This window comes from Pseudopodoces humilis, chromosome 1, assembly GCF_049639895.1.
Source record: "Pseudopodoces humilis isolate 2021_Gansu_Grassland_sample_001 chromosome 1, ASM4963989v1, whole genome shotgun sequence".
Lineage (NCBI taxonomy): Eukaryota > Metazoa > Chordata > Aves > Passeriformes > Paridae > Pseudopodoces > Pseudopodoces humilis.
The window spans coordinates 68,804,328-68,830,628 of record NC_142200.1 but is presented as its reverse complement, the minus strand read 5'-3'; the positions used below and the strand labels follow the sequence as shown (position 1 = coordinate 68,830,628).

Genomic DNA, 26,301 nt, shown 5'->3' with positions numbered 1-26,301 from the left:
AGAGGTCCACAGAACTCTAATGCCTACACACTCATGTTGTTTGTTAATTCTCTGGCATTGAATCTGACCAAAAAGCTCCTCACCACAAAATGAAACAACCCATCCCAGTATACAATACCTTCTGTAGAAAATTAAACTCTCATCTCCCTTTAACAAGTTGTGATTTACATACAATTCCACTTTGTATGAACTAATATGCAAGAACAACATAGTAACGGCAAAAGTGGTAGTCAATTGTCTTGCCAAAGCAATATTTAAAATTATCTTATGTAACATCCAAGCAATTTTAAGGATCTGTGAGATATTTGATACTGTTTCACAATTCCAGTCTAATAAAATTTGAAAGCAAGAAATGCACAGACACACAGCAGTGTTCAGTGGAAATAATGTGATATGTTTTGCAAAAACAGCTTTCACTGTGTGAAATGTGTTTCACACATTCAAGGTAGAATGCAAGTTTTTGAAAAATGCTTCCAGAGCCATAAACAAGAATTCAGCAGACCTATGTAAAATTATTTTTATGGCTGGAAATCCAGAGGCTATTGACTTACTGGAGGCTAGCCTTTTCCTACATGATTTTGTTCCCTTTTTAATACTGGAATTTTTCTGTTACAGCTGGAGGATAGTAAGAATATACATTCTCTCTTGCCTGAGTTCCATGTTTCTGCGCTGTTTTGTTCTGCATTCCGACCTCTGATGAATTTTAGCTTTTACACTCCTCTCTCCCAGTCTGTGATAAGGTTTCTGGTTCTGGAGTTAACTCAAGGATTGCTGTACCACACTGTTCTGCATGCTGCAAATAATGCCTTTCTTTCCTCTTCTAACCTTCCTCATGCCAACAACCAGCTCTTCTTTAAGGTATGTGGTCCATGCCAAGGGGAAACTGTCTTAACTCTTGACAGAGTGAATCAGGTATCACTTTCCCTGCTGCAGTGTGCCAATTTCAAATGTCCCCATTTTTTCACATGAAAACATCTCCTATCCATTACAATTTTCCACTGTCTAAACTAGCCCTTTACCTGCTATGCTCAAGATTTCATTTTTACTGGTCACTAGGTTGAAATCTGTCAAATCAGTTATTTAAAGACAAGTCACTGTGAAGCTTTTCAACTGTACCTCGTATTTGGTCAGGATATCTTTCTCTGCTGTAACAGTTTTAGAGCATTTGCGGCAAATACCTTCCTTCACAAATCAGAAAAAAAAAAGCCCAGGGACATGGTTCTTTACAGCAAAACAGTAAAATTCAAGAAGCAGTAGTCCCTGATAGGATCCACGTGCACAGACTTTCACTGATGTCCATAATGAGCCAGAGCTGCCACTGTTCATCTCCCAGCTCTAATCCTCTGTGATCTGTAAGACTTGTGACATCCATCTTGGGTTAATCAAGTTAAACTGACTGATTGCTGGGAGCCATCTGCTTGATGAAACACAGCAGATCCCAGCTGCACCACTCACACAAAGTGAAAAAGCTAAAAGACCTGGGGCAAATGCAGCTGTGCTTCTTCCTTCTGCCTCCCCTTTTCCTGTCCCTTGAAGCAGCTGTAAAATTCTCTTTTTTCACCATGTTGGAAGATATACTTTGTCTTAGGCAGAGTCTGGCATAATTGATGCCTGGTTCTTTTTAGCCCTCTGCTGATAATGATATACAAATATCTTGGGTTCACTCTAATTACCACTATAGCGCTTCTCAGAGACATTCTGTTTCCAAGATTTCTTACAAGGATGTCTTTCTCTGGCTTGCTTAGTCTAAGCAATATAGTCTACCTTTACCACACACTAAAGATCAGTACTTCAGCTGAAAGTTCACAGATTAATGGATCCAATGTGAGGAAAATTAGCATCATGAGTACTGCCATTCCAAGTTACAACTACACTTCATCATTGCTGGCTCTAAAAAATAAGCTTTTATTAAAAAAAAGCTTTATAAAAGAAGGCAAAGGTAATCTGAGAGAGAAAGGCAGCTCTGATATTTTTACATGCAAATCCTTTCCATGTTGTCTGCCTGCTGTGGAGATCAGAGTTCTGCAGTTATTCCCTCTGTCTCTGTTAGAATCAGGAACCTAGTGCCATTACTGTCTTATCATTTGGTGGACTGCCCTTTGAAGGCCTACCTTGTATTTCACAATAAGTGCCCATAAAGAAGTTTCACTTCTCATTAATGCTTTTCTCCTACAGAGCAAAGACAGCAATAGATCCTGCATTATTATTGCTTCACACAATTAATTGATCCCTGCTTTTCTGAAGGAACACCATTTTCACACCATTAGTCATACAATAAGTAGCAAATATCTGAACACAACTAACAGAGTGAAGGTGTCAGCATGAATGAAAAAAGAATCACTTATGGGCCACCAACTTACAGGCAAAACAAGGTTTTATGATATATCATATTACTTACTCTTTCTGAAAAAGCCCTTTCTGAAGTTCTCAATTTATAAAATGGATATAAGTCATTCCCTGCTGAAATTGTGGGAAAATGCTATAGATGAAAAACACTAGATGTACTTTTAAATGTCAGTCTTGTCAGGAAAAACATGGGAAGAAGATTAAGGGAAAATATAACCTGAACAATTAGGGCAAAAATATCTCTGCAGATAACCTGGCTGGATAACCTGGTAAGAAGAGCGTTAAACTAGGAATGATGAGAGAAGGAGAGGAAAACCCACAATCAAGGGATGAAGATGAACCAAGCTGGCAAGCAAGGGGTGTAGGGTAACATGGACATGAGAGAACTCAAGAAGAAACTAAGGCTAAAGCAGAATGATCCCCAGTGTATCCACATTAATTAGGAGGTGCTGAGAGGGCAGCATTAGGGCAGGGGCAGGACAGAGGAGCTCAGACAGAGGAGCTCTCACATTTTTTCTGAGAAGTCAAGACAAACGGGTGCCTCTCTGAAGCACCTGTTAGTTGTGGTAAAATACATGAGGAACAAACAGGAGGAAACAGAAGGCTGTGTGCAGGTACAGGGCTGTGAATCACTGGGATGACAGAAATCCTGCCTATGGGATCGCTCGCATGACTGAAGTGCTGCAGCAGATTAGGACAGGCTCTTCTGGAAGGTTAGACAAGGAAGGCAAGGCAGAGGAGTGATCTTTGTGCAATATATGTGCAAGATAATGGCAGGAATGCACTGGCCTCTGCCCAATAATAGACAATGAACCAGTGAAGAACTTGTGAGTCTGGTGAAGATATTAAAATAGACAACATTTGGGCGGGAGGGGGGCATCTGCTACAAACCACCTGATCAGAAGAAGCACATGATTGCAGCATTCAGTCAGCTGGAAGAAACCTCATGTTCACAGGTCGTAGTCCTCACATCTGCTGGACAGACAACACAGCAGGACACAATCAGTCCATGAAGGTTCTGAAGTGCATTGATAATTACCTAACATGGGAAACTTTGGAGGAACTGATGAAAATGTGGAACCTGGTGTGGTTACCAACAAGAAAGAACTGGTGAAGGCAGTGCCCTGGGCTGCAGCCAAAGCAGCGTGAGCAGCTGGGGAAAGGAGGGGATTCTCCCCCTCTTCTCCATTCTGGTGAGACCCCACCTGGACTGCTGTGTCCAGCTCTAGGATCCCCAGTATAAGGGAGGACACTGACTGATGGAACGAGTCCAGAGGAGGGTTATCAAGATGATCAGAGGAATGGAGCACCTCTCTGGTGAGGAAAGACTCAGAGAATTGGGATTGCCCAGCCTGGAAAAGAGAAGGCTTTGGGGTGATCTAACTGTGGCCTTCCAGTACCTAAAGAGAGCCTACAAGAAAGATGGAGAGAGACTTTTTGCAAGGGCATGTAGTGATAGGACATGAGGGAATGATTTTAAACTGAGAGTAGGTTTAGATTACATGTTTGAAAAAAAATTCTTTAGTGTGAGGGTGGTGAGGCTCTGGAACAACTACTCAGGGAGGTTGTGAGTGCTCCATCCTTGGAAGTGTTCAAGGCTGTGTCAGATGGAGAAAGAAGGAGAAAGGGCAGTACTGTTTAAGATCTTCATTAAATACCTGGATGATGGGATAGACTGCACCCTCAGCAGTGCTGCAGATGACATAAAACTGGGAGGAGTGTTTGTTTTATACACTGTATGGTCATGCTGAAATTCAAAGGCACCTTAACTGCCTGCAGAAATGGGCCAACAGGAATCCCATTAAGTTTACCAAAGAAATGCAAAAACCTGTACCTGATGAGGAATAATCCCCTGCCCCAGTAGAGAGCAAGGATCAACTGGCTGGCAAGCAGCTCAGAAGAAATGGACCTGGGGATCCTGGTGGCCAAGCTGAACATGATCCAGCTATGTGCCCTGGCAGCAAACACTGGGACCCAAGAGCATCCTGGGCCATGGTAACAGAACTGCTGCTAGAAGGTGAAAAGAGTTGATTGTTCCCTTCTGTGCAACACTGGTAAGGCCACACCTGGAATGCCACATCCAGTTCTGGGTTTTGCAGTACAAAGAATAAAGACATGGTCATATGGGAGTGATACCAATGAAACACCATGGAGGATGACTAATTACTGTCATCTGTCATGTGACAAGTGTCTGAAAGAGCCGGGGTTGTTCAGCCCACAGGAAACTCAGGGGGTACCTTGTTAATGTGTATAAACACCTCATGGGAAGGTGTACAGAAGATGAAGCCAGATTCTTCTCAGAAATACCCATTGACAAGACATGTGCACAAACTGAAATAGAAAAAAATCCACTTAAAAATAAGAAAAAGCTTTTTTACTGTGAGGGTGATCCAACTTTGTAACAGGACAGCAGAGTTCATGCATGGAGAAATTCAGTGACCAGCTGGACACAGTCCTGAACAACCTGCTCTAGCTGACTCAGCTTTGAGCAGAGGGGATGGACTAAATGATCTCAAGATACCATCCATTCTCTACTATACATGACTTCGTGGTTCTGTGCCCATGTGAGTCTTCAGAACTGAGTTTAAGCAACATGGGTAGAATCAGAGTTACTATAAGGACTGGGATTTACATTGTACTCTTTGTGTCACTAACATTTCACACCAGTGGAAAAATTTAGGATAGAACAATTTTTCTTCAGAATGTATAACTTTGTAAAAGTAGATTTGTTTGCAGGGCACAGAAATATCAAGAAAAAGTCAATTTAGTTAAGAGAGAACATGACATGCTGATGATATAATTGGAATTTACTTGTCTCACTTTCTACTCTCAAATGATTCATCTCTTATTTTTTAATATGTTATTATTTTATTGAAAGTTCTCAAATTCAAAGTGTTTTCTACTTCACAGACACTACTATTTTCCTCCAATGAAAAAGAAAAGGCAATTATATCTGTGAGCAGCAATTAAAGTATTTGCATGTGTTGGACATAATTCTCTTATTTAATCTGCATTGATTTAATTCTCTTGGATTTAAGACTTCATCCACAAACTTTTGAAAAGAGTGCAGAGGTTTCAACTCTCTTCAGTGGAGCTTTTGCTAAAAGTACAGCAGGGCTAGCTCCAAGGAAAACAAGATAAAATCATATTGAATATCAAATATTTATATTGGTCAATGAAAAGGAATTGGTATTATAGCACACTGACTAAGCCATTTTGATTGTGATGTCCACTCTCATCACAATCATATCACCTAGCTGCATCTAGAGAAGAAATCCAAAGTGTTTATTGGAAAGATCCAAAGGAGAGATTCCTCATTAATTTTTACTAATAATTCAGTCCTCTTCAAACTACTCAGAGGCCTTAGGAGACAAGCACATATTTAAAATAAAAACAAGTGGAAAAACATGAAAATTTCAGGCCTGAAGAAATGCCAGATGCTTTTTTCTGTATTGTCTGTCCAATACTGACCTATTCGAGGACTAATATTTAGGCAGTGGCCATCTGCCTCAAAAGCTACGAGAGGTAGTTGACATTTAGGAGAGTAAGTCAACAGAACAAGTATTGGGCAGAATCCTTTCTAGTCAACTCTCTAATAAAAAAAAGTCTCCTACGAGAATTTTAACATTTAAAGATCAGCTTGAAGAAACATTTTGGCACAGAAGACTAATAAAAATACTATTTTGTAAAATATTTACTGTTATATGAAAGTAGTAAAAATATCACATGAAACTGAAAGTTATGAAGTTTTGCCTTAACCAGTTCAAGGGAGGAAAGGGAATTATTTTCAAAAGTAAACCATGAATGAAGCAAAAGAATGATTTGATTATTTCTAGGAAGAATGGAAAACATTAGTTAGATTAGATTCAACATGAAAAGCTGACTCCTGCCTTCTAGAAGTTAATCAGTGTGAGTACTTATGTTGGTAAACCCACACTTTGTTTAAGGTGTTTGAAAACCTAAATGCAGTATTGAACATTGCACTACAGTTCCATTTTTCTTACCCCTGGCATAATGATCTTCTCAATGTCTTTAAAGACATCCTCAAAACTCTCAGGATCCTGGGGTGCACACTGTGCAATGAGGGGCCGTAGATATCCTGGTTCCACATCTGGGAATACCTGTCGTTTCTCTATCTTCTCCAGGTAGTCTGCAACATAGTCCACCATCTCCTTCCCTCTCTTGCGGAATTCTGCAGCATCCATGAGTATCAGAGTTTAGGGCTTATTCTCAGAAAAGCACTTTAACAGAAAGAGAAAAAATAGTCATTTTTGACAGAAAATTTTACTGGTTTTAAACCTGTTATTCATATGATTTATAGGAAGACCCATATGGCCATGATATGATTAGATTAGATTAGATTAGATTAGATTAATACAGACAGACTATAAATTTAGCAAAGGAGAACAGTAGAAGCACATTGATGAAGATTTAAAAATTACAGATTTATTTCCTACAGCTGCTGGTTGACACAAGGATGTAGCACTATTAAGTGGCACATTAATCAGCTCCCTCTTGCCTTATAGAGAAGAAGTATAAGAAAATAGCCTGCTGTGTGTCTCTATTATAATCTGTAATAATAAGCTATAATAACCACAGTTATCACAGTGATCCACTGTGCTGCCCTGTCATTTTAACTGCTTCTTGACTCCTGTCTTGCCTCAAGATTTAGCTTTTACTCTTTCACTACTATGTAGATAACAGCATGTAAATGCACATGCTGTTATCTACAAAATTTTGCTTCTTAGTGAGTTTTCAAAAAGAATTCACTTCAAGTTGATCTGTACTGTGTTTTGTAGGAGAATGTGAGGAAGGTCTGTCTGGGGCTATTTCCAAGATGCTGGGCTGCAGCTACAGGTATCCTATCTGAGATAGGAAGATTGTGTGAGCACACCCACAGTGATACACAGAGCTGAGGTGTTCAGCTTTGAGTTCACTTTCAAAGTGCTCTGCAAACATAAATTCATGATATTACTGTGCCTGCTCCCACCACCCTGGCCCACCCGATTTTATTACTCTATGTAGCTATGCATTTTGAGTACTCAGTGAATATATGACTGGAACTTTTTATTCACTGAGTATCAAAAAAGTGTCCCAGAGTCTTTATACACTCAGATTGAGCAATACTATTCCTTGGAATCCATTCAGAAGATTGGCAAGAGGAAAAAGGATACTCACTGCTGGTCTCAAGAACTATTGTGCTTACTTCACACACCTGTAGATCTTCACTTTGTAAGGAAATAATTATATTAAGCACAATGTATTAGATAATTAGGAGAAAATTTTTCAGATATCAAGTATTTGTGATAAGGATTTCTAACCGAGGATATCATTTAGAGAAAAGGGAACCTCCTTGTCTTTATTACATTTGAATTAGTACTGTAACATCACAAAAGAAAGACATAATTAATAGGCACTGTCTTAGAGACATCTCTGCTGCTACAAACAGAGGATCTGGGATTTGTGTGGAACAGCTGCTGCTACTTAAGAAGGCAGGGTGCTTCTGTAGGTCACGAAACACTTTAAAGAGCACAGTAGGGACCTGCACAGTAGGGACCTCTAGATCCCCAGTGATGGATGTTCTTGTTGCTATTTTACTAGAGTTTTAGTATTCTCTTTAATCATCATGCAAGTGTTTATTTGGCCCTGTCTATACCTTTCATAAAGGGGTATTATGACCTTTCTCATATCTTGCTACTAAGTTGCTGGAAATATATTACCAGTGGTCATTACAGTCCTTAGAATGTGCAGTGGGCAGCTTTTTGTGTTACCTCCCTTTTGAAAAGCTGTGTTTAAGGAAGCAGTTTTGTTTCTACACCTTTATAATCAAGATGATCCAATTTCTTCCCTACCCCCTAAATCTTATATGCATTTTCATTTAACACATCTTTGATCGTTCTTCAAAATAGCAATGAAGCCCTAAAGAACTTTCATGAGGTGATCTGTTATTTTTTTCCTCTGGTTTCAGAGAAAAAAGCTGTGAAAAAAAGAATTTAACACACAACTCACAAATTAGTGGGAAATGCCTGAGACTGAACTATCTCAGAACACGAGGACTGGTGTTTCCAGTACTGCTGTTGGTCACCACTGTGCTGCAGTTATTCTTACAGAATAACTGTTCAGTATCTCATTTTACATCTGTGGTTCCAGTGAATCCCAAGTACAGCATCAAGACAGGTAAGAGTATCACTGTGTAAGAGCATCACTATACTACTCTCCAGCTTTACTTTGTAGTTATCAAATAAAAAGGACCACTTAACATAAAAACTCCTGTGGATCACATGGTCTTTTCCTAAAATACAAATCAAATGGCACAAATTAAGTTCATAACAGCTCACAAACACACAGAAAAAAAATAATTTACTTCACTGGAAAAAAAAAGGAATTTACTTTTCCATATTACCAGAACATACATGGTATGTTTTATAGCTTGTGACCATTTTTCCACAACCTGATTTTTTTTTTTTTTACCTGAAATTTGTAGTACAAGTAACATTTACATCATCTTGTTGCTACACACTAGGCTGATATAATTTATTGTTATTTTTATTATTAGAAATTTAGACAAAGTTCTTTTTGAATCTCAGGATAGGCAAATAAAATATTGTATCTAAGTATCAGATACACATTCTGTGGTTTTAGTCTATTGTTATGGAACTCAATTTGACAAAATACATATTTTGTATAATCACTAGGATCTTGCTTGTTATTGGCTGACTTTACCTCTTCCCAAGAATGGGAGGTTCACTGGCTCATCCTAGCATTGTTTTGGCTGAACTGCTTCTGCCAAAAATCATTATTGCAATAGCAAAATTCAGCTAAAGAATTGAATTACAGGGGAAACCCACTGTTTTGCATGGAAGAAGTAACTGGACCAGGAAGCTTAAACATTAAGAACTGAAGGTTGAGCCTTTCATCTCAAATGTGTTACAGTGGTTGCAGTATTATAAATTGATAAAGTAGTATTTACTTAACCTCTAATACTCTTACAATTCAGTTTGATGCAGTGAAGTATGTCAAACTGCTTCAGTCTGAAGCAAAGTATTTAACTCTTCTTTCCTCCAAAGACAATACCAAGAAACTTAAAATCTACTTTTTTTCTATTAATGAATCTTCCTAAAAGTTCTTCCCTGAAAATTTCATACCTACAGGGGAACTGTGAAGGCATACTCCTTGCAGGAACACAGTGGTCAACCTTTTCACCTCCTATTTTATATCTGTTCTTCTGTGAGTGACAAGACCCGCTTACACTTTCATCCCTATTTTTATTCTCTTCCTGAACTGTTCACTATAGATCTCACTTCATCTGCTTGGAAGTACTACTTGCTATGGAAGCCATGTCCAGCAGATAATTGCAATACTCCCTAGTGAGTACTATCCAAATTCAAATTACTTCACTTCTTTACCAGTTCAGAATATCTCTACCTCTTGCATGCACACAAAACTCATGTACAATGCAACAACACAACGCATAGGGAGAGACCTTCCCACTATGCCAGTATATTTTAAAAATATAGAGATTTTTCTAAGAAGAAAAATACTGCAGACAACTCAGGCCTTAGGGTTTAAAATGAAAATACTGTTTGAGAGAATCTGTACTTTCTGAACGGATGAGCATTACAGTCTGCATGCACTCAAAATATCCACTTAACTTGAATGAACTTAAATTCCAAAATAATGCAAGCAAAAACTAAATGGAAATTTCAGAGAAACTAAGCCTCTTTCTAAAGTATTTAATAGTGGTCTAGCTTCCTGAAGGCCCCTAAAGTGTGAGAAAGTCTCCACACTCTCAGAGATCCTAAACCTCCCAGGATGAGTTTCAGTATATTTAGTATCTGCAAGCTGAAACCCAAGTGAGGAGAGCACAGTTTCTCAGGAGGTGCCCTGCCTAATTATCACTTACCATACTGTGAGCAGTCTGAATGCAAATTCATTGACAGCCTCAATCTGATTGATAAAATACAATTTCACCAAGCATATATTCTGCCTGAGCATTTTTGTTCCCAGTAAGAATCAATGGCTATTGTCACCACTGCACACTTCAGATCAAATCCTACATTACTGGAGAAGATTGAGTTCTGCTCTAAACTGCATGTAAAACCAAGAAAAATCATGCTAAACCTTAAATTATATCAGTGTATCTTTTTTTACTTATTCATAGAAAAACTCCTTGGTCTTTGGAATTTGCTGTAATTTGTCAGAGGACAAATTCTCACAAATTTACACAATCTAAAGTTGGCATATCCTTTGTTGCTTTTTCTAAACTACTCCTACCTCAGTGCACTGAAATAAGAATACAGACATATTTTATTTTACTGAAGTTACCAAAAATTGTTGCTAGTCTTTAGATTGTACATGTTCATTTGCAAGCAGTTTTCTACTTTATCTGAAACTGGACCATACAAATGAGTAGTTTACATACAAGTAATTATTAAAGATTATGTTAATAACATTCAGCTTATTTATTATTTCTATTGAAAAAGAATTGTCTATGATTTTAGAATCTGGTGGGTTTTTTAATATTTACTAAATATGAATATAAAATATACCTAAATGCTATTTGTTATGAGAAAGAGAAAAAATATGAAAAAGCAGAAAAAGAGCAAAAAAGAGGAAATGTAGAACAAAAGAGAGAGGTATATTTGATGCATTATAATTTTGTCTGCCTCTTCTCCAGTTCATCAATCTAAAATAAACAACAGCTAGCAAAATAAAATCTTTTAGCAGCTCCTCTTCATAAATACAGACAGGAAGAGTGCATAGACACATTAATAGCACCTATAACTGACAGCTGTATTTGCTCAAAAAAAGTAATAACTGTGTATCTTTCCAAAATATGAGACAAGTGCATTTTCTATTCTGCCAACTGACTGTTGCAGAACAAAATGTAATTTAAGGGCTCATGGTGCTTCAGTGACACCACTGAAGCCATGAAGACTTCCTGCTACCAAACCAAACTGAAGGTTTTTGCAGCTGTTGCCACTGTTAAGCTGAACTTCCCCTACTGGCAATAGGATATTGCCAGAAAAAGAGCCTAAGAATGAATTTTATTTCAGCACAAGTAAAAAGGAACTGGATCTACTCTGTACTTCTACCTTTGCACAAGTCAAGAATTAGGAGTATATGTTACAATCACTACATTTTATCTAAATAATTACATTTTCCAGAAGTTGCTGGCTGTATTAATTTCTTGTCCTATGAGTTAGGAACTTCATAATGTTCCCTGCTGAGCTCTTAATACAGTGACAGGAAAGGGTTATTTCTGAGGAAAACTTCACCCTAAAAATGCAATGCATTTAATTTATCTTGAAATTTTATTATTCAGAATATTTGACAGAGAATTTCTCAAGTTCTGCTTGGTTATTGCAAGCACTGCTGTACTTGGAAAAAGAAGATACAAACTTTTGTATACATGCGATTCTACATAGACGTATATAAACAGTTACAGCTGACATACATCAGATGAAAAAAAAAGAAAACGCAACACAATAGGTGTACACTACATTGTGCGAACTTAGATTAAAAATAAATGCTGCTTTTTATTATTATCATCCCTAAAATAACACAAACTGGCTGTTTATTAACTGATCTCCCACTCTCCATAACCAATTGTTGCATTAGTCCAAATGTACCTACTTGAGTTTAATAACCATAAAGCCTTAAGGAAAAAGATTGTTACTTACAACGAGTTGGTAAGGTTTTTGCTTCTCCCCTGCCCTTCTCACTGCCTGTCTTTGCTCCTCAGTGACAGCTATAAAGCAGAGAGGATGCAGTTGCCAGCATATATAGGCAGAGTATCCATGTCCCTTCAGCCTATCACAGCCACGGGCTTTGCACTGAACGTGCAGCAGCAGTATCTCCCCCTCCTCCCACAGCTCCTCCAAAATACACTTCACAAAGAAAGCTCCCCAAAAAGCAGCAGGATCCGACCGAGAAACGGCTCTTGCCGAGGTTAACTCTGCAGTTCCCTGTGTTTTCTTCCAGGGGCTCCATTCACAAGTTCATTAGCAGTGAGTGTCTGATCACATGCTCCCCATCTGTGCTGCACACTCTGGGACATTGCTACTAAGGCTGCTGCAGTAAAAGCAAGTGCTGATTCACTTCTGTGAAATATTATTGCCAGGAAAGAAACACGGATGTGGCTGAAGTATTGCTCAAGTGACTGCAAGCTCTGAGCAGGTATATAGCTGTGGAATTAACATCCCCAGATAAGTTTTATCCAACTTTTCCCAGTTTCTCTCTTTAATCATATGTACACTTAAAAGCAATTCTAAGCATTTAAGACTATTTTTCCCATTCTAAAAAAATTATGTGGAGTTGTCTTTCCTAGATGAATCCAGATGACTTCCTGTCATTTTTATTTCAGTCAAGTTAATCTAAAAAAAAGAAAAATACTATCAGCATTTCGTAGTCCTAAACAGCTTATAGCCAGGCAGTGTGACAGACTTGGGATGGTCATTGCTCTCAGACCAGTCTCCAGTCCACTGCACTATTGTTACAGCCAACCTTTTTGTGAAGGAGAAAAAAGTCACAGCTTTTTGATACTGTCATAGCTGTGTTTGCTCTTCTAATGTTACACTAATGACATCTTTGCTACAATTCTGGAAGAGCCTATTCAAAATAAAAACAGGACCTAAACTCCCCAGGTGAGCTTTCTGGTGTCATTACACTTGTGCCAGATGTTATTCTATGATCTGACGTGCATTTCCAGTGCCTGGGTTGGCTGCTATAATGATTAGTTCTGCGATCATGAAAAGCATCAAGAAGTCCCAGTCAATTTCTTCAGCTTCTGAGATGTTTTCCACATCAAATCATCAAAACTTCTGAGTGCACAGGGTTACAAACTGGGCATACTGGGACCCCACAGGAAAGCAAGTGTTTTGGATACTTTTCCTGTTTCTTTCTTTTCTTCCTGAATTTGTCTGAAAAGGCTGAAAATTCAAAATTTGTTGTGAGGGTATAAGAGATGCAAAAACTGAAGTTGTCTCTAGTAAACTTAAAGATAACTGAAATCTCACTTCAATGTTCCATCCAAACGGCTTGCAAAAGCTAAATATCTTTCAAAGGAAATTAAAAATAGAAACTAAAATTAAGATTGGAGCACTAAAATCATGTGTTAAAAATAATTTAATCAGTGCTGAAATACAACTTCAAAGTCACCTAATGTGTTTTTATTTCTCTGCTGTACCTGTAAAGCTTGCTGTGAAGAGGCAATAGCCACATTTTCCATTAAAATATTTTTTTGTAATTTCTCAGGAAGAAAAATGAAATAAAAGTACAACAGGCAAGCTGAGAAAGGGGAATTAAATGCCCTTCTAAAAAGCATGTTCCATGTCTCTTCTACAATTTAGAAATTCTTCTTGCTCATACTAGTTTGATAATTCTCATCATCAACTCTTGGCAATAAATAAATCTTTGTTAACAGAATCTTTCTGTGGTGGACAAAAAGAAGATGAAGTTTTCTATCATAGGTGCTGGTTAAGTCAGACCTGATGTGGCCCTGTGAATTTGTTCCAGACCCTTCAGAATGCTCTTTCAAAGGCAGGGAACAACTTTGTTTACTGCTGAAACACAACAAATAGAGATCCCCTTTTTAGTGCCAAACTGTTCCAAAATTCAGGATATTTGCATGTGAGCAATAACACATGATCCCAAAAGGTTTACAGGATGGGGCTTGTTGGTAAGCACCCAACAGACCTATTATTCACAGCCAACAAGAGACAAGCTTCGATATGTTTTTGCACGTGGAAGTCAACTGTGATTATAAACAATACCGTGTCCATGCAGTAATAGCACCAATTTATTACCATTACTGAACCCTTTGGATTGCAAATGAGAGAGAGGGAGAGAAGCTGTGTTTGAACAGGAGGCTCCAGCACAGCACCAGAAAATAAAGCAGACCATGTGTTCTCAGTCACTGCAGTCCCATTGTCAGTCCATTTGCAAAGACATGGATCAAAGCAGATGGGATTAAAGTTTGTACCCACTTTCTAATAGCTTTCTCCTCTTCCATGACTGTACAATGCAGGTTAGAAATGAAAAGGCAGTTTCCTCAGGCTTTTAGTCCAGTTATGATTAGATGGCTCTACTCCCAACTTTGTTTTTTCCTCACCTGAATAGCCTGGCACTCTTCTCATGCTAGCCTCGTGGTGTGGTACTAAATTTGATGAAGATGTGTTTGGGCTCTAGTTCACTGAGCCTAGCATTATTTGAAAAACAACTTCTGAGTTGTAACATGAAGGGCTTTAAATTCATTCAGACATACTCAATATCTTAGACATTGAGAAAATAATTTGAAACAATTAATTTGGGATTTAAGACAATGTTTCTGCCTCTTTTCCACATTTGGTGTTGAAGGAACAGTCACTATGCATAAAAAGCAATCACTATGCAGTTGCCTATGCATAAAAAACCCCACTGATTTATTGTATTTGGTTTACTCTGTGTCCGTACTTTAAGGATGCTATCTGGAGACTGTAGGCATTTTTATCAGTTTTCCTTGCAGTTGCTTCTTCAAAAAGAGAACAGTAGTAGAACCCCACCTTTGTCTTTCTTTTTCCCTCAGTATATTCTTCCATTAATGTAAAAATACTAGTTACAGGAAATTATCTATGAGAAGAGTAAAAGAAACACAAGTGAGAATGGAATGAAATATCCTTTTATGTTCCATAAACAAGCTCCAGCTATGCATAAGCACAAAGATGAGATAAGAGGACAGTATTTTAGATAAAATGTGCAACTAACAATTTTCTAATTAAAACAAAAGGGTGTATATCCTTTGGAAGTAAGTAAGAATTAAATAAAGCCTTCAGACACAAATAGATGGATTACTCTCAACGTATGAGGATAAAACCTAAGTCTCCTGCAGAACATAAGTAGACTTTGCAACAGATTAGCCAGGAAATGAATCTGAGACAGAACTGACAAACTGGGAAAGTAACTATCCTCTTTTTTCATAAATATTTTATGTGTGACTTGTTTTCCCTGTTCAGTTCCTACTGCTGGTTGTGTGAACATGTGAAGGCAAACCAAAGAAGGAAAAAAAGGAACTGCTAACTAAGTGAATATGGACACAGACTCACACACACAGTTTCAGAGGAGTTAATGTACCATTTGCTGGTTTGAGGCAGCCTGAGCATATTACTCTTATGGAAGCAAGCCTGCAGAAAAGAGAGGTTGTGATGAACTGAAAAAGTGTCAACAGAAAAACTGACAGGCTGTGAAGAGTCACAGAGACAGTGAGAGCAGGCTGCAATCACAGTAGGCAGACTCTTCCAATACAGAGATAGGAATACCTTCTGCTGTGAGCTGAGATGTGCTTACCTAGGGGCGTAGGCACTGCCAGGGCACACGTCCAGCTATGTATTGCTCACAGAGAGTGTTCTCAAGCATTGACTATTGTGAGCTTCACAGAAGCTATGGCTGACAGATGAACCACTATGAGGCCTTAAATGTGCTGTGAAGACCTCATGTTGGAAAAGCAAGACAGAGCAATTAGTTTATGAACGGAATAACCCCGTGTAGATGAAAAGACAGACCCAGGTGAGGCATGAGGAACAAAGATGGCTTGAGATACAGAGGGAACACAATACAGTGCTTGTTCTTGAGCAAGTGATTTGTCTGGATCACTGTTTACAAAGATATCAAAGAACATACAATTATTGGTTGAGAAAGTATTTTGCCACAGACCGTGATTAATGTCTTGTCACAAAGGGCCAAGCACTTGCAATAAGCTTGGAAGAGCATTGGCCACCACTGTAAGACTTGAGTCATTTTGGAAAGAATGAGAACATCACTAGAGTCTCTTCATAAAGAGAATGTTGGTGCCCAGTTGTCTGAGATTACAGCAAGTACCATGGCAAGAGATCACACCAGTGTTTCTTGCTATACCTTCCTGTCAGCTTTTCTGCAAAGGCATCTTTGGCTCCCCTTCAGTCTGTGCTAACACATGCATCTTTCCAGAAAAGACCAATTCAAAGCTTCAAGAGATTTTATGCTTAGTAGAGCACATTGGAGAAGTTCATGGAGGATTGTCTCCTGTGGGAGGGACCCCATGCTGGAGCACGGGAAGGACTCCTCTACCTGAGCAGCATGAGAAACAACTTGTTGTGAATTGACCATAAACCTCCATTCCCTGTCTCCCATCACCACTGGGGAAGGAGGAGGTAGAGTTTGTGAAGGAGGGAAGGGTGGGGTAAAGGTGTTTTAAGGATTTATTTTGCTTCTTATTTATCCTGCTTTGGTTTAATTAGTAACAAAACTAACTGGTTTTGTTAGTAATGATTCAATTTATATTCCAAACTCAAGCCTGTTTTTCCCATTATAATATTTGATGAGTGATCTCTCCTAGTCCTTATCTTAACCCAGGAACCCTTGGTTACATTTTCTCTCCCCTGTCCAGCTGTGGAGAGAAGTGACAGAGAGGATTTGGTGGGTGCTGGCATCCAGCCAGGGTCAGCCCACTACACACTACTCACTGAAATGAGAGCTCCGGAGAACTGAGTGGGAACCAGATCTTCCACATGGCAGAGGGTCTCCCTGGTCATGGACACACATTCATAGCTGAAGCAATGAGTAAGGTAATATTTGCTACCTTCTGCTCTGGCCTGTTGTCTTCACCTCAGAGCTGTGAGTGATAGATGTACACAGGCCACCTGCTTGAGTGCAGGAAGATACGTTTACACTAAGATGAGAATTTCCACTGGGCCATGTGACCCTGCTCCTGACTCCTGCTAACATGGTTCGCATAACCAACGCCATTTCCTAAGACCAACATTCATAACATGTAAGTGTGCTGATCAGGTATCACCTCCTTCTCTTTTCCCCTTTTCATCATTGTAGGTGTCACCAAAATGTGATGACCCCCATTACAGAACAGCCAGATCCCCTGTCAGCCTCGTGAAAAAACTATTTACCCATGCAAGATTGCTACCAGGAGGTGGTGACACCTATTAAGGAACATAGAAATGTAACAGTACATGAGATACTGTCTACAAAATCAATCAGCTGCAAGGCCTGATGCTGGACAGCAAAACCCATGATCCCCCAGTGGTCTGGGACACAGCCACTGCTGTCATCTTCCTCTGACAACTGAATGAATCCTGCTCTCCTGGATAAAGTGTGAGTCCAGATTATGATTAGTGTATCATGCACTGATGACTATGAATTTGACACAATCTGTAGAGGATCCAAGTGACTAAAAGTATAGGTAATTAAAGACTCTAGATAGTAAGAAAGCTACAATCATTACTAGAAATTTTGCTTAGCTGAAAATATAATTCATAAAAAACTGTGCAACAATAAACTACATTAAATCCTAAAAATTGTAGATAAGAATAAACTATGCTGAAAACTATGTGTTTAATTGTAGTAATAAAGGTCTAATTGTACCTAAAGCCCTGTAGCAAATTCTCATCTACCAAGGATCCCTAAAAGAATCTGCCTGTCCCTGTGACATTAGGTGACAGAGCCACCAAGTGTTCACATGCTCCATCCTGCCAACTCCAAAAGAAAGGCAATCATCTCCAGCTAGGAGGAAAAACAGTGAGCCAGGAAAGATAACAGCTTAAGCTGCTGCAGGTAGCTTCACCACAGTGCAGCCAGGCATCTCCCCACTCAGAACTGCTTGCCATCTGTTCTCCTTATGATCCTGTTCACTTCCACACCTCAGATAATCACAGCTTCCACATTATCATTAGGAGAGACAGGCTCTCATTTAGCCAGGAATTACTGGCAGAGACAGGCAGTTAAATAAGAAGGACAGTCCAATATATTCAATAAATTTGTACTCAGAGGCCTTATTTCAAGTTCCTGCTTTCAAGTACAGATGCAAGTCTTTGCCATATGCTATGAAATCCTGGGTAAGTTCTGAGAGGAATTTTCCATAAAATATTTTGCTAGAAAGGGTTGTTCTCTTCCAGCTTATTTTTCTGTGCTACCACATTTGGCTCCAGCTGGATTTGGAATCGAAACAGCCTAAATCTAGGCCATGTTTAAAGTGGCAGCACCCTCTGTCAAAACTCTGGCAGTGTTTGTCTCTGGTCAGAGGCATAAATTTTGAACCTCTCTGCACTGAGGTCAGATGGTGCCAGTCTAGAAGCAAACTGTTTTCACATCAGTCTGATATTCTGCAGAGTTCTTTGAAAGACAGTCTAGAAAAGTTTTGGAAATTTTGAGATTTGTTTTCTTCCTTCATGCCAACTCTTAAAAAAGCACTCCCTTATTTAGTGATCTTGTTCTGTGTAGTCTTCAGAGATATCTCTTCCACCTCTACCACCAGGCTAACTTTTGTCAGCAGGAAGTGGTTAAGAAATGTAATTTTTCACTGTTTTTCAGTGCTCAGAGAACACAGAGTGGTGTGAAATTATGCTTAGGGAAGGAGACTCACTACCACATTTTATGTTACATACACTGTAAAATATAATAAAGCAAGATAACTTACCTGCCCATAGGCTGAATTCTAGGGGATATTTTCCGTTTCTCTTTCAACAACACACCAGTCTAAAGCTATTACTGTTGCCCATTGAATCAAAAAGTATGAAAACAGCTATGTATCTACATTCTTTGACTTGTGAATGATTTAAAAGCTGTTAATATTTTACAATGGTTGATGATTTTTTTCTTAATATGTATGCTCAGCATGTAAAATCACACTAATCTTTCATCAAAATGATGGTTTATTTACTTTATCTTACACAATAATGAACTCATACAACCCAGGTCTACATTTTTTGTGACTGTAGTCTTCATGAAGAATAATTGTGGAAATTAATTTACTGTATATATATATATATATATATATATATATATATATGCAAAAGCCTAACTCAAGATTCTTCAGCTGTTAGAGCTGTTAGTACAATGCATATCAACCACATTCCAATCCTGCAACACTGCTAAGATAAAGGAAATAACTCAAAGCTGTGTTAAACAAAGCATTAATTACTTGATCTCCTTGCTTCCTATTCATTGGAAAAAAAAAAAAATCCCATGAAAAATAGTGTTACACTGTATTCAATGGATACTTAGAAACAAGAGTTGGTTTCTACCAATGCTAGAATAGTAAGCTGTCACAAAAAGCCTGGCAATATTTCTGGAAGCTCAAGACAATACAGTTCTCTTCATCTTAGCAGCTTTCAGCTGTGCTGGCTGCTACTGCTGTTATTCAGGAAGACAAGCTGTAAAACTGTGATGACCAGGTGACCAGAAGCATCTTCAACTAGCATGTGGAAGAAGACTGGAATAAGGGATCCAGAACCTGTGTTAAGACTCAGAACATTTGCTATAGTTCTGCTTGTTGAATCTGAAATAGAGATAGGTGGAGCTCTGGGTTTTCTTAGAGTGAAGCTGTTCACATCTTCTTCAGGCATCTAAAATAAATTTTTTCTTATGTGAAAAATGGGCTGAATATTGTGCCTGGGTTGAATATGGGAGCATAGAGGCACTGTGCAGTGAAGAAGGGAATGATGTCCAAATTACAGCAGGGGACACAACTTCCTGTACTCACAGCTCAGTTACACACAATCATCCAGCACCATCTATTTCATATTTCCCTTTGTGTTTGTCCTGTTAAACATCTATTGAATAAGCCATTCATGTTCACAAATTTCCTGTTTCATTGAAAATATAACCTTCCTGCTGTTTTTCAAATAAATGAACAGTGGAAGCACTGTCTATGTCATATGTCTATGTTTGTTCTGTTTTCCTTTCAGTTTCCTTTAACAGGTACTTTTCTTGAGCAAAAAAATGTTTTAGCCTGCTTTGGACATAATAAATTTTGATTCATCATCTTTGCAATTTGAAAACATCTCCACTATTTGTCAGAGGCTGTCTGTAAGAATGGTATTTTTTTAAAAAAACCGTAATACTCTCCTGAAAACAAGTACTGGGTTCAGTTCTGACATGGAGTTGTGCTGAGCAAAAGAAAGCACTAAAAGATGACAAATCAGAACCTGGCAGCAGGTCAGATGTACTAGATGTGATAATCTTTGTACTGTAATTCTGTTGTAACAACATGGTGCAATAACATTCAAAACTTTAGAATAGCAAACACTTTTCTTCATGCAACTTTTTTATTTTTAATTTCTGTACCAAACATACATACACTAAAAAGAAGTACTTGAAAGCAATTTGCAGCAAATAGCCTCCATAGTCTCATTATTGTAATGGAACTTGACCCTCAAAACAAGCAAGATAAATTAATGATGTGTCAATATGCCTATCCTAGTAAAATAGCATAAGCAAGCCTATAGGTCAGCCAAAGAATCTGTGTAACATCAAGATCATTTTAAGTTTCAAAATCAATGAAACATTCAAATTAGGGATGATTTTCTAAATGAAATGGTAACCAAAAGGCATTTTTTTTTAACAGCCACCATCAAGGACAGGATAAATAAGAACAGGTGAGAAAGAAAGCATTAACACACAGTACCTACTGATTTGTAATAACATTTTTTATTTTGGAATATTAATAACACCGGCTTCCCTATATCACCTTTAATACATTACTCCTACTAGCTATGAAATTTTGACAAAACTTATGTGCTTTTAAAATGACTATTCATATAGAGGTATTACATCAAAAATTTTTGCTCCAAAAGGGCAAAATGTCTTTTTAAGAAATATATATTCAAAAGTGTAAGCAATCTACTCTTGAAAAATCAAAAAAACATTGTCCAAAGGAACCTTCAGAATAGAGCAAAAGCTGTAGCAAAGAAGACTGACATTTTTTGTCTTATTCTCTTTTTAACCTTGAAAGAAAACGTGAGAAAGCCAGAGTAGTAGCAAATGAGTAGTTCACCACTCAATCTTAAAGTCATTTAAGGACTAGTATGCAATTAAGTAATTACTAGGCTGAACAGAACAGCAGTCAACATGATAACAAATTACTGCAATGGTAAAAAAATACATTTTTAAGAAAAAAGTAAATTAAATAGAAAAAAAAATTGTTTCCATCTCAGATTTTTGGCCAGAGCTAGGATGGAAATCACCCAAAGGCAGGAACATACTCATTAGGATGTACTATAGAAATATATATCAATAACCTTGAAAAGGAGGAGGCAGAGGTAGGCGTAAGAACAACCCAGGGCATGAATTCACACAACAGTTGTGTGCCGTGGGCAGATATTCTTGAGATCAGCCTTATAACTGGCTGAGCTGCTGATGCAGCTAGAGAGAATCCTCACACTTACATACATAATAATGCATCCTATTTTTTGTGCCTTATCTTTCATTAGCACAAAACACATTTGCAAGGCTCTGTATTTTACTTGTTGAATTTAAACTTTTCACTATAAGAAATGTCAGTTACAGCAGCCTAACACAACATTAGGCCTCTATCCCGGCAGGTGTGGCAGGCTTCAGGATGGTCCTGCAATACTTTCTCAGAAATCAACACCTTTATACCTGGTCCCCAGGTACCTAAGGAAAAAGGCACAATATGGACCCTTTTAAGAGCTGGCAGGGCAGGCAAACAAGAAGACAAGTCGTTGCCTCCACAAGCAGTGCCAAAAAAAAAAAAAATCCTGGCATGTGCAAGACAACAGAAAACAGGAGAGAGAGAGTGTGAGGCCCAGCAAATGAAGGACTTCTGAGAGTCTGAATAGATCTTGTAAGAAAAGCTCAACATATATAAGCATGTACTTCTATACCCACCTGAGTAAAGGTTGTATGTCATTAGCCTCGACAAACAAGAAATGTATGACTAAATAATTAACTAAATTCTAGTATGATGGTGAAAAGGAGGATTCTAGAGACAGATGCTAGCATTAAATATAAATTTACTTGGAAGGAAAAGAACAGTGAAGAAACAGAAGAATATGCCATAAGAAAAAAATATCAAAACACTAAAAAAAACATTAAAAAAGGAAAATCACAGCACTATGTGTAACATGTGCATCCAGTCAGAGGTTGCTGTTTTTTCCTGCTGGCTCAGGCCAGGGCCCTCCTGCTGGCTGGTGACTGCTTGGGGATGTCTGTACTGGCACTCTACATGGGGTGCAAAATGCTTTTTGTTTGAGTGTGCACGTTCCTCAAAGCTATGCTTATGCTGTTATTGTTTACAAAGCTTCACAAATGCTTTCCATTGCTTAATAGGTTAGCTTGAATTAACCAGTTGAATTGGTTAATTAAGGTGAATGGATACCAAAAGAATGTATTTGGTTTCAGGACTTCCATTTCTGAGCAATTATAGCTCTGTATCTACATTTGTCATGAAGTTTGACTTTGTACACTTACCATTGGTCCTTAATAATAATAGTGTTAAGCAGTCATGTAGATGCAGAGGCTTTCAAGTTCTCACAATCAAGTATCTCCTCTGATTCTACACTGTGATATTAAATTTTATTTACACATTATTTTAGAAACTTACTGATATGAAGGAATTTTCCTCATATATTAAGATCATCACTAAATTGCTTTTAATTATTAAACTTTTACTATTTAATATGGGGACATCTGTAACAGCTTCTTAGTTTCTAATTTTCATGATAAATGTTTCAAAAAGATACTCTCTAGCCATAATTTCTTTCTTTCTTTCCAAGAATCAATTCTTTTGTTCCCTGGATGTTTCCACTTGCAAAGCAAAATCCATAAAATTAGCTGGTCTTTTATACTTGGGCAGAAAATTTGATCGTCTTATAGAACATCTTCACTATGTGTCAATAATCATGGATTATTCATGTTCATGACTGCAATAGACCACAGAAACACAGAATGGGTAAGGTTAAAGGAGCCGCAGTGGTCTTCTGGTCCAACCTCCCTGCTCAAGCAGGGTCATCCCAGAAACATGGCACAGGACTGTGTTCATTGTATTCCATACTGTGAATATCTCCAGTGAGGAAGACTTGACAACTTCTCTGGGCAACCTGTTCCAGTGCTGAGTCACCTGCACAAGGAAGTACTTCTTCACAGTCAGGTGGAACTTCCTGTGCATCAGTTTCTGCCCATTACCTCTTGTCCTATTGCTGGGCACCACTGAGAAGAACCTGGATCCATCCTCTTGACACCCTCCTTTCAGATATTTATACACAATAATGAGGTCCCATCTCACTTGTCTTCTCTGAAGACTAAATAGGCCCAGCTCCCTCAGCCTGTTCTCATAAGAGAGACAGATACAATATTCCTCTTCCTCTTCCACAAATTCTCTTAAATATTTGTCTTTTATTAGAATACAGGCTTACTCACCATCTCCCATCTCAGGCCTCTCACTACCCATCACAACAGCAAATATTCTTTTTGGTCCCATCTATGGGATCTATGCGTCCCATCTTAACCACAGCTGGAGGCCTCAGAGTCCTCTACTTTAGCTGCCTAAAATAAATGAAAGCTGCAATACCTGGGGCCTTTATATTTGTGAGATACAAAAACTTGCAGTTATTCCACCATCCCATTATCCCCCTCCCCCCCCTCTTTTTTTCTATTAAAGATGCAGCCATAGGAACTGGGGAGAAGAGCTAGGAATGTCACATCTTGAATAGTCAGTACAGAGCTGCAGGAAGCTCAGTACAAATGATCTGAAGTAACACAGGACACAGAGAGGGTTAAGAAGTCTTAAGGGTCAAACTTAGTCTAACCAATGTTGGTGGCACTGTTGGATGAAAACCTGTGTTTAATAAGTAGCAAAATCAAGAGTAGCAAGAAGTTTGGATCCACTAAGAACAAGTTGGAGAACTACAGGAAAAATATTCTAGTGACTTTTGATCAATTGTTGGAATATTTCTCAAACATTCAATATTCTCTCAGATCTTCACTTTCAAAAAGACTTCAGTACCCTCCTGGAGTGCAAGAGAAGATTTCTCTTCAAAGACACTTATGCTGTCCTCTGGGGAAGATTCAAATGAGTGGGCCTGGTTAGCTCTGAAAACAGAACATGAGAGAAACCAAGGAAAGGATAAGTGAACGAAAGAGTACAGGGAGAAGACAAAGAACTTATTTCTGTTTTTCAAGTTCTAAAAGCCCAAGGGGGACAATTCTGGGAAATTAAAGATAACACATTAAAAACAGATGGAAGAAAACACTTTTTCACATCATGTGTGGTTAAAACTGTAGAAAATACAATTACTGCAGGAAGAATTACAGTCAAGAACTCAACAAGATTCTGATGGGTTTGCAAATGTATAAGGATATCAAACATAAGAGCAATTTAAAACTGCTGGAAGGCATATGTATTTCTTAGGGGAAAACTGTCCAAGCATTTTAAAACTGCACAAAGACGTGCTAATCAGACTGAAAGACAAAGAAAAAGGTCTCTGCAAGATAATGCACCCACAGGATGCCGTTAAAGAAATGACACCTCCTCTGAAATCCTCTGCATTCGTTCTCTCTTCCTCCCTTTAAAGAAGCAGCACAGAAAGGGACACTATCTGCCACACTGAAAGGCCATTTCCTTTAGGGTATTGTCCGAGATGAAAAGGTGTCTGCTAGCCATCCTCCCAGCATGCTGGCATTTAATCAGTCTTCAGTTTGTCCCATGTGTCTGGAAATGTGTATTTGCCTTGAAATTCATAGAACTGGTACTATGATTAGATGGATCCTTTCTACTTCTCTGAGCTCAGATTGTTTTTAAAAGCAGAAAGCACAATATGTAGTATATCTGTAATTTCCCATCTCGATTTTTTGCATGACTAAGTAGTCACAGTAATGAAGCTTCCCTCATGTTATGTCACGTTAACTGTACCTGTGCTGTCATGTGTCAGAAAAATGAAAATCTAAAAGGTTTATTCATTTAAATGAAACAGTCTGTCAACAGCATAACCGAGTGCAAGTGAGGCCAAAACACAGGGAGGAGTTATAAGTGACTTAGCAGCAGCATTACTCTGATGCTGAATTTATAGCCCTCCTAAACAATACTCTCCAGTGCATTTTTTTTCTGGGACCTCTTTTCCCACCAATTTTAGTCTGCTACTTATATTCTGTCTACCAAGCAGGAAGAGATTATTCCCTTCCTTTTTGTAAAGTGAACTCCAAATTATATGCCAGTATTGCTGACACCAGTGCTTGACGTTGCCCTAGCAATCAGACAGTAGATGGCACTTGGTATATAAAAAAAAAAAAAAAAAAAAAGTCTGAAGCATAAGGAATGTCACAAACCCAAGTTTGACACAACTGGCTTGAAACTCTGAAATGCTAATAATAACCCTGACTTAGGGTTATACATATTCTAGCTTCTACTGGAATGCACAGTTGCTGTTACTATGGCTTCAATTGTCTCCAGTGTTAAGAACAGATGAGTCCCATGTCCTCCCTCCTTATACTCCTTGCAATGACTGAAACCTTTCCATCTTCTCTTTGTTCAAAACATTCCTAAACTCTCTGCTTCATATCCAATCTTGCAAGGACAGGCTGTACCTAACAGATGGAGAGACACGTCCTCTGTAGAGAATGGGATGTTTTGATAGGTGACAGTACTGGAGTCACATCTTTGCCTTCAAGTCATCCCATGTTCCTACACTGAGATTCACAGCATAGCACATCACTGAGGGAGAATGAATGAAAAAAACTCATGTCATGCCATTAATCCTTGCATCAGTCAACTTAGGGACAGAATCTCTATGCTGTCTCTGAAACTGTAAAAAATAAATTCAAGAATAAAGTAGTATGTTTGAGATAACACAAGAATAATAATATTAAACTACATTTGACTCCATGTAAACCACCCAATTCCTCTGAAAACATACAACCAGGAAAGATAAAACTAATTTCTATTTACACTTTCACAAAGTTTAGTGAACTTGCCCTGAATTTTAAAACCAAATGTTCCTTTTTGAAACAAGTGGAAAGTGGGGCAGAAAAGGGGGAATGATACAGTATTATTTAACAGTAAACTGTAAGAGAAACCTTTCAAGCATACAGTGCTATTGCTAGGTCTCTGACAAAGAGCCTAACACCAAAATCCCAATTTATTTTCCAATAAATGACTATTTACCATAATATTTTTTCTCCTGTTTATTCATTTGG

General features: G+C 38.3%; 1 protein-coding gene across 5 annotated transcripts in view; it reads right to left on the bottom strand.

Annotated features, from left to right (window-relative positions):
- Positions 1-26,301, bottom strand: part of DDC (dopa decarboxylase) — a 73,148-nt gene that overhangs the window by 44,797 nt on the left and 2,050 nt on the right. For 4 of the 5 annotated variants that reach the window (XM_088059000.1, XM_014256829.2, XM_014256830.2 and 1 more), the window contains exon 2: positions 6,351-6,587. In XM_088059000.1, coding sequence (XP_087915126.1) covers positions 6,351-6,551 — 201 coding nt within the window. In that variant the 5' untranslated portion in view covers positions 6,552-6,587. Of the gene's footprint in view, positions 1-1,116; positions 1,324-6,350; positions 6,588-26,301 lie in introns of those variants that run through there. The other variant, XM_088059015.1, reaches the window with a different exon arrangement.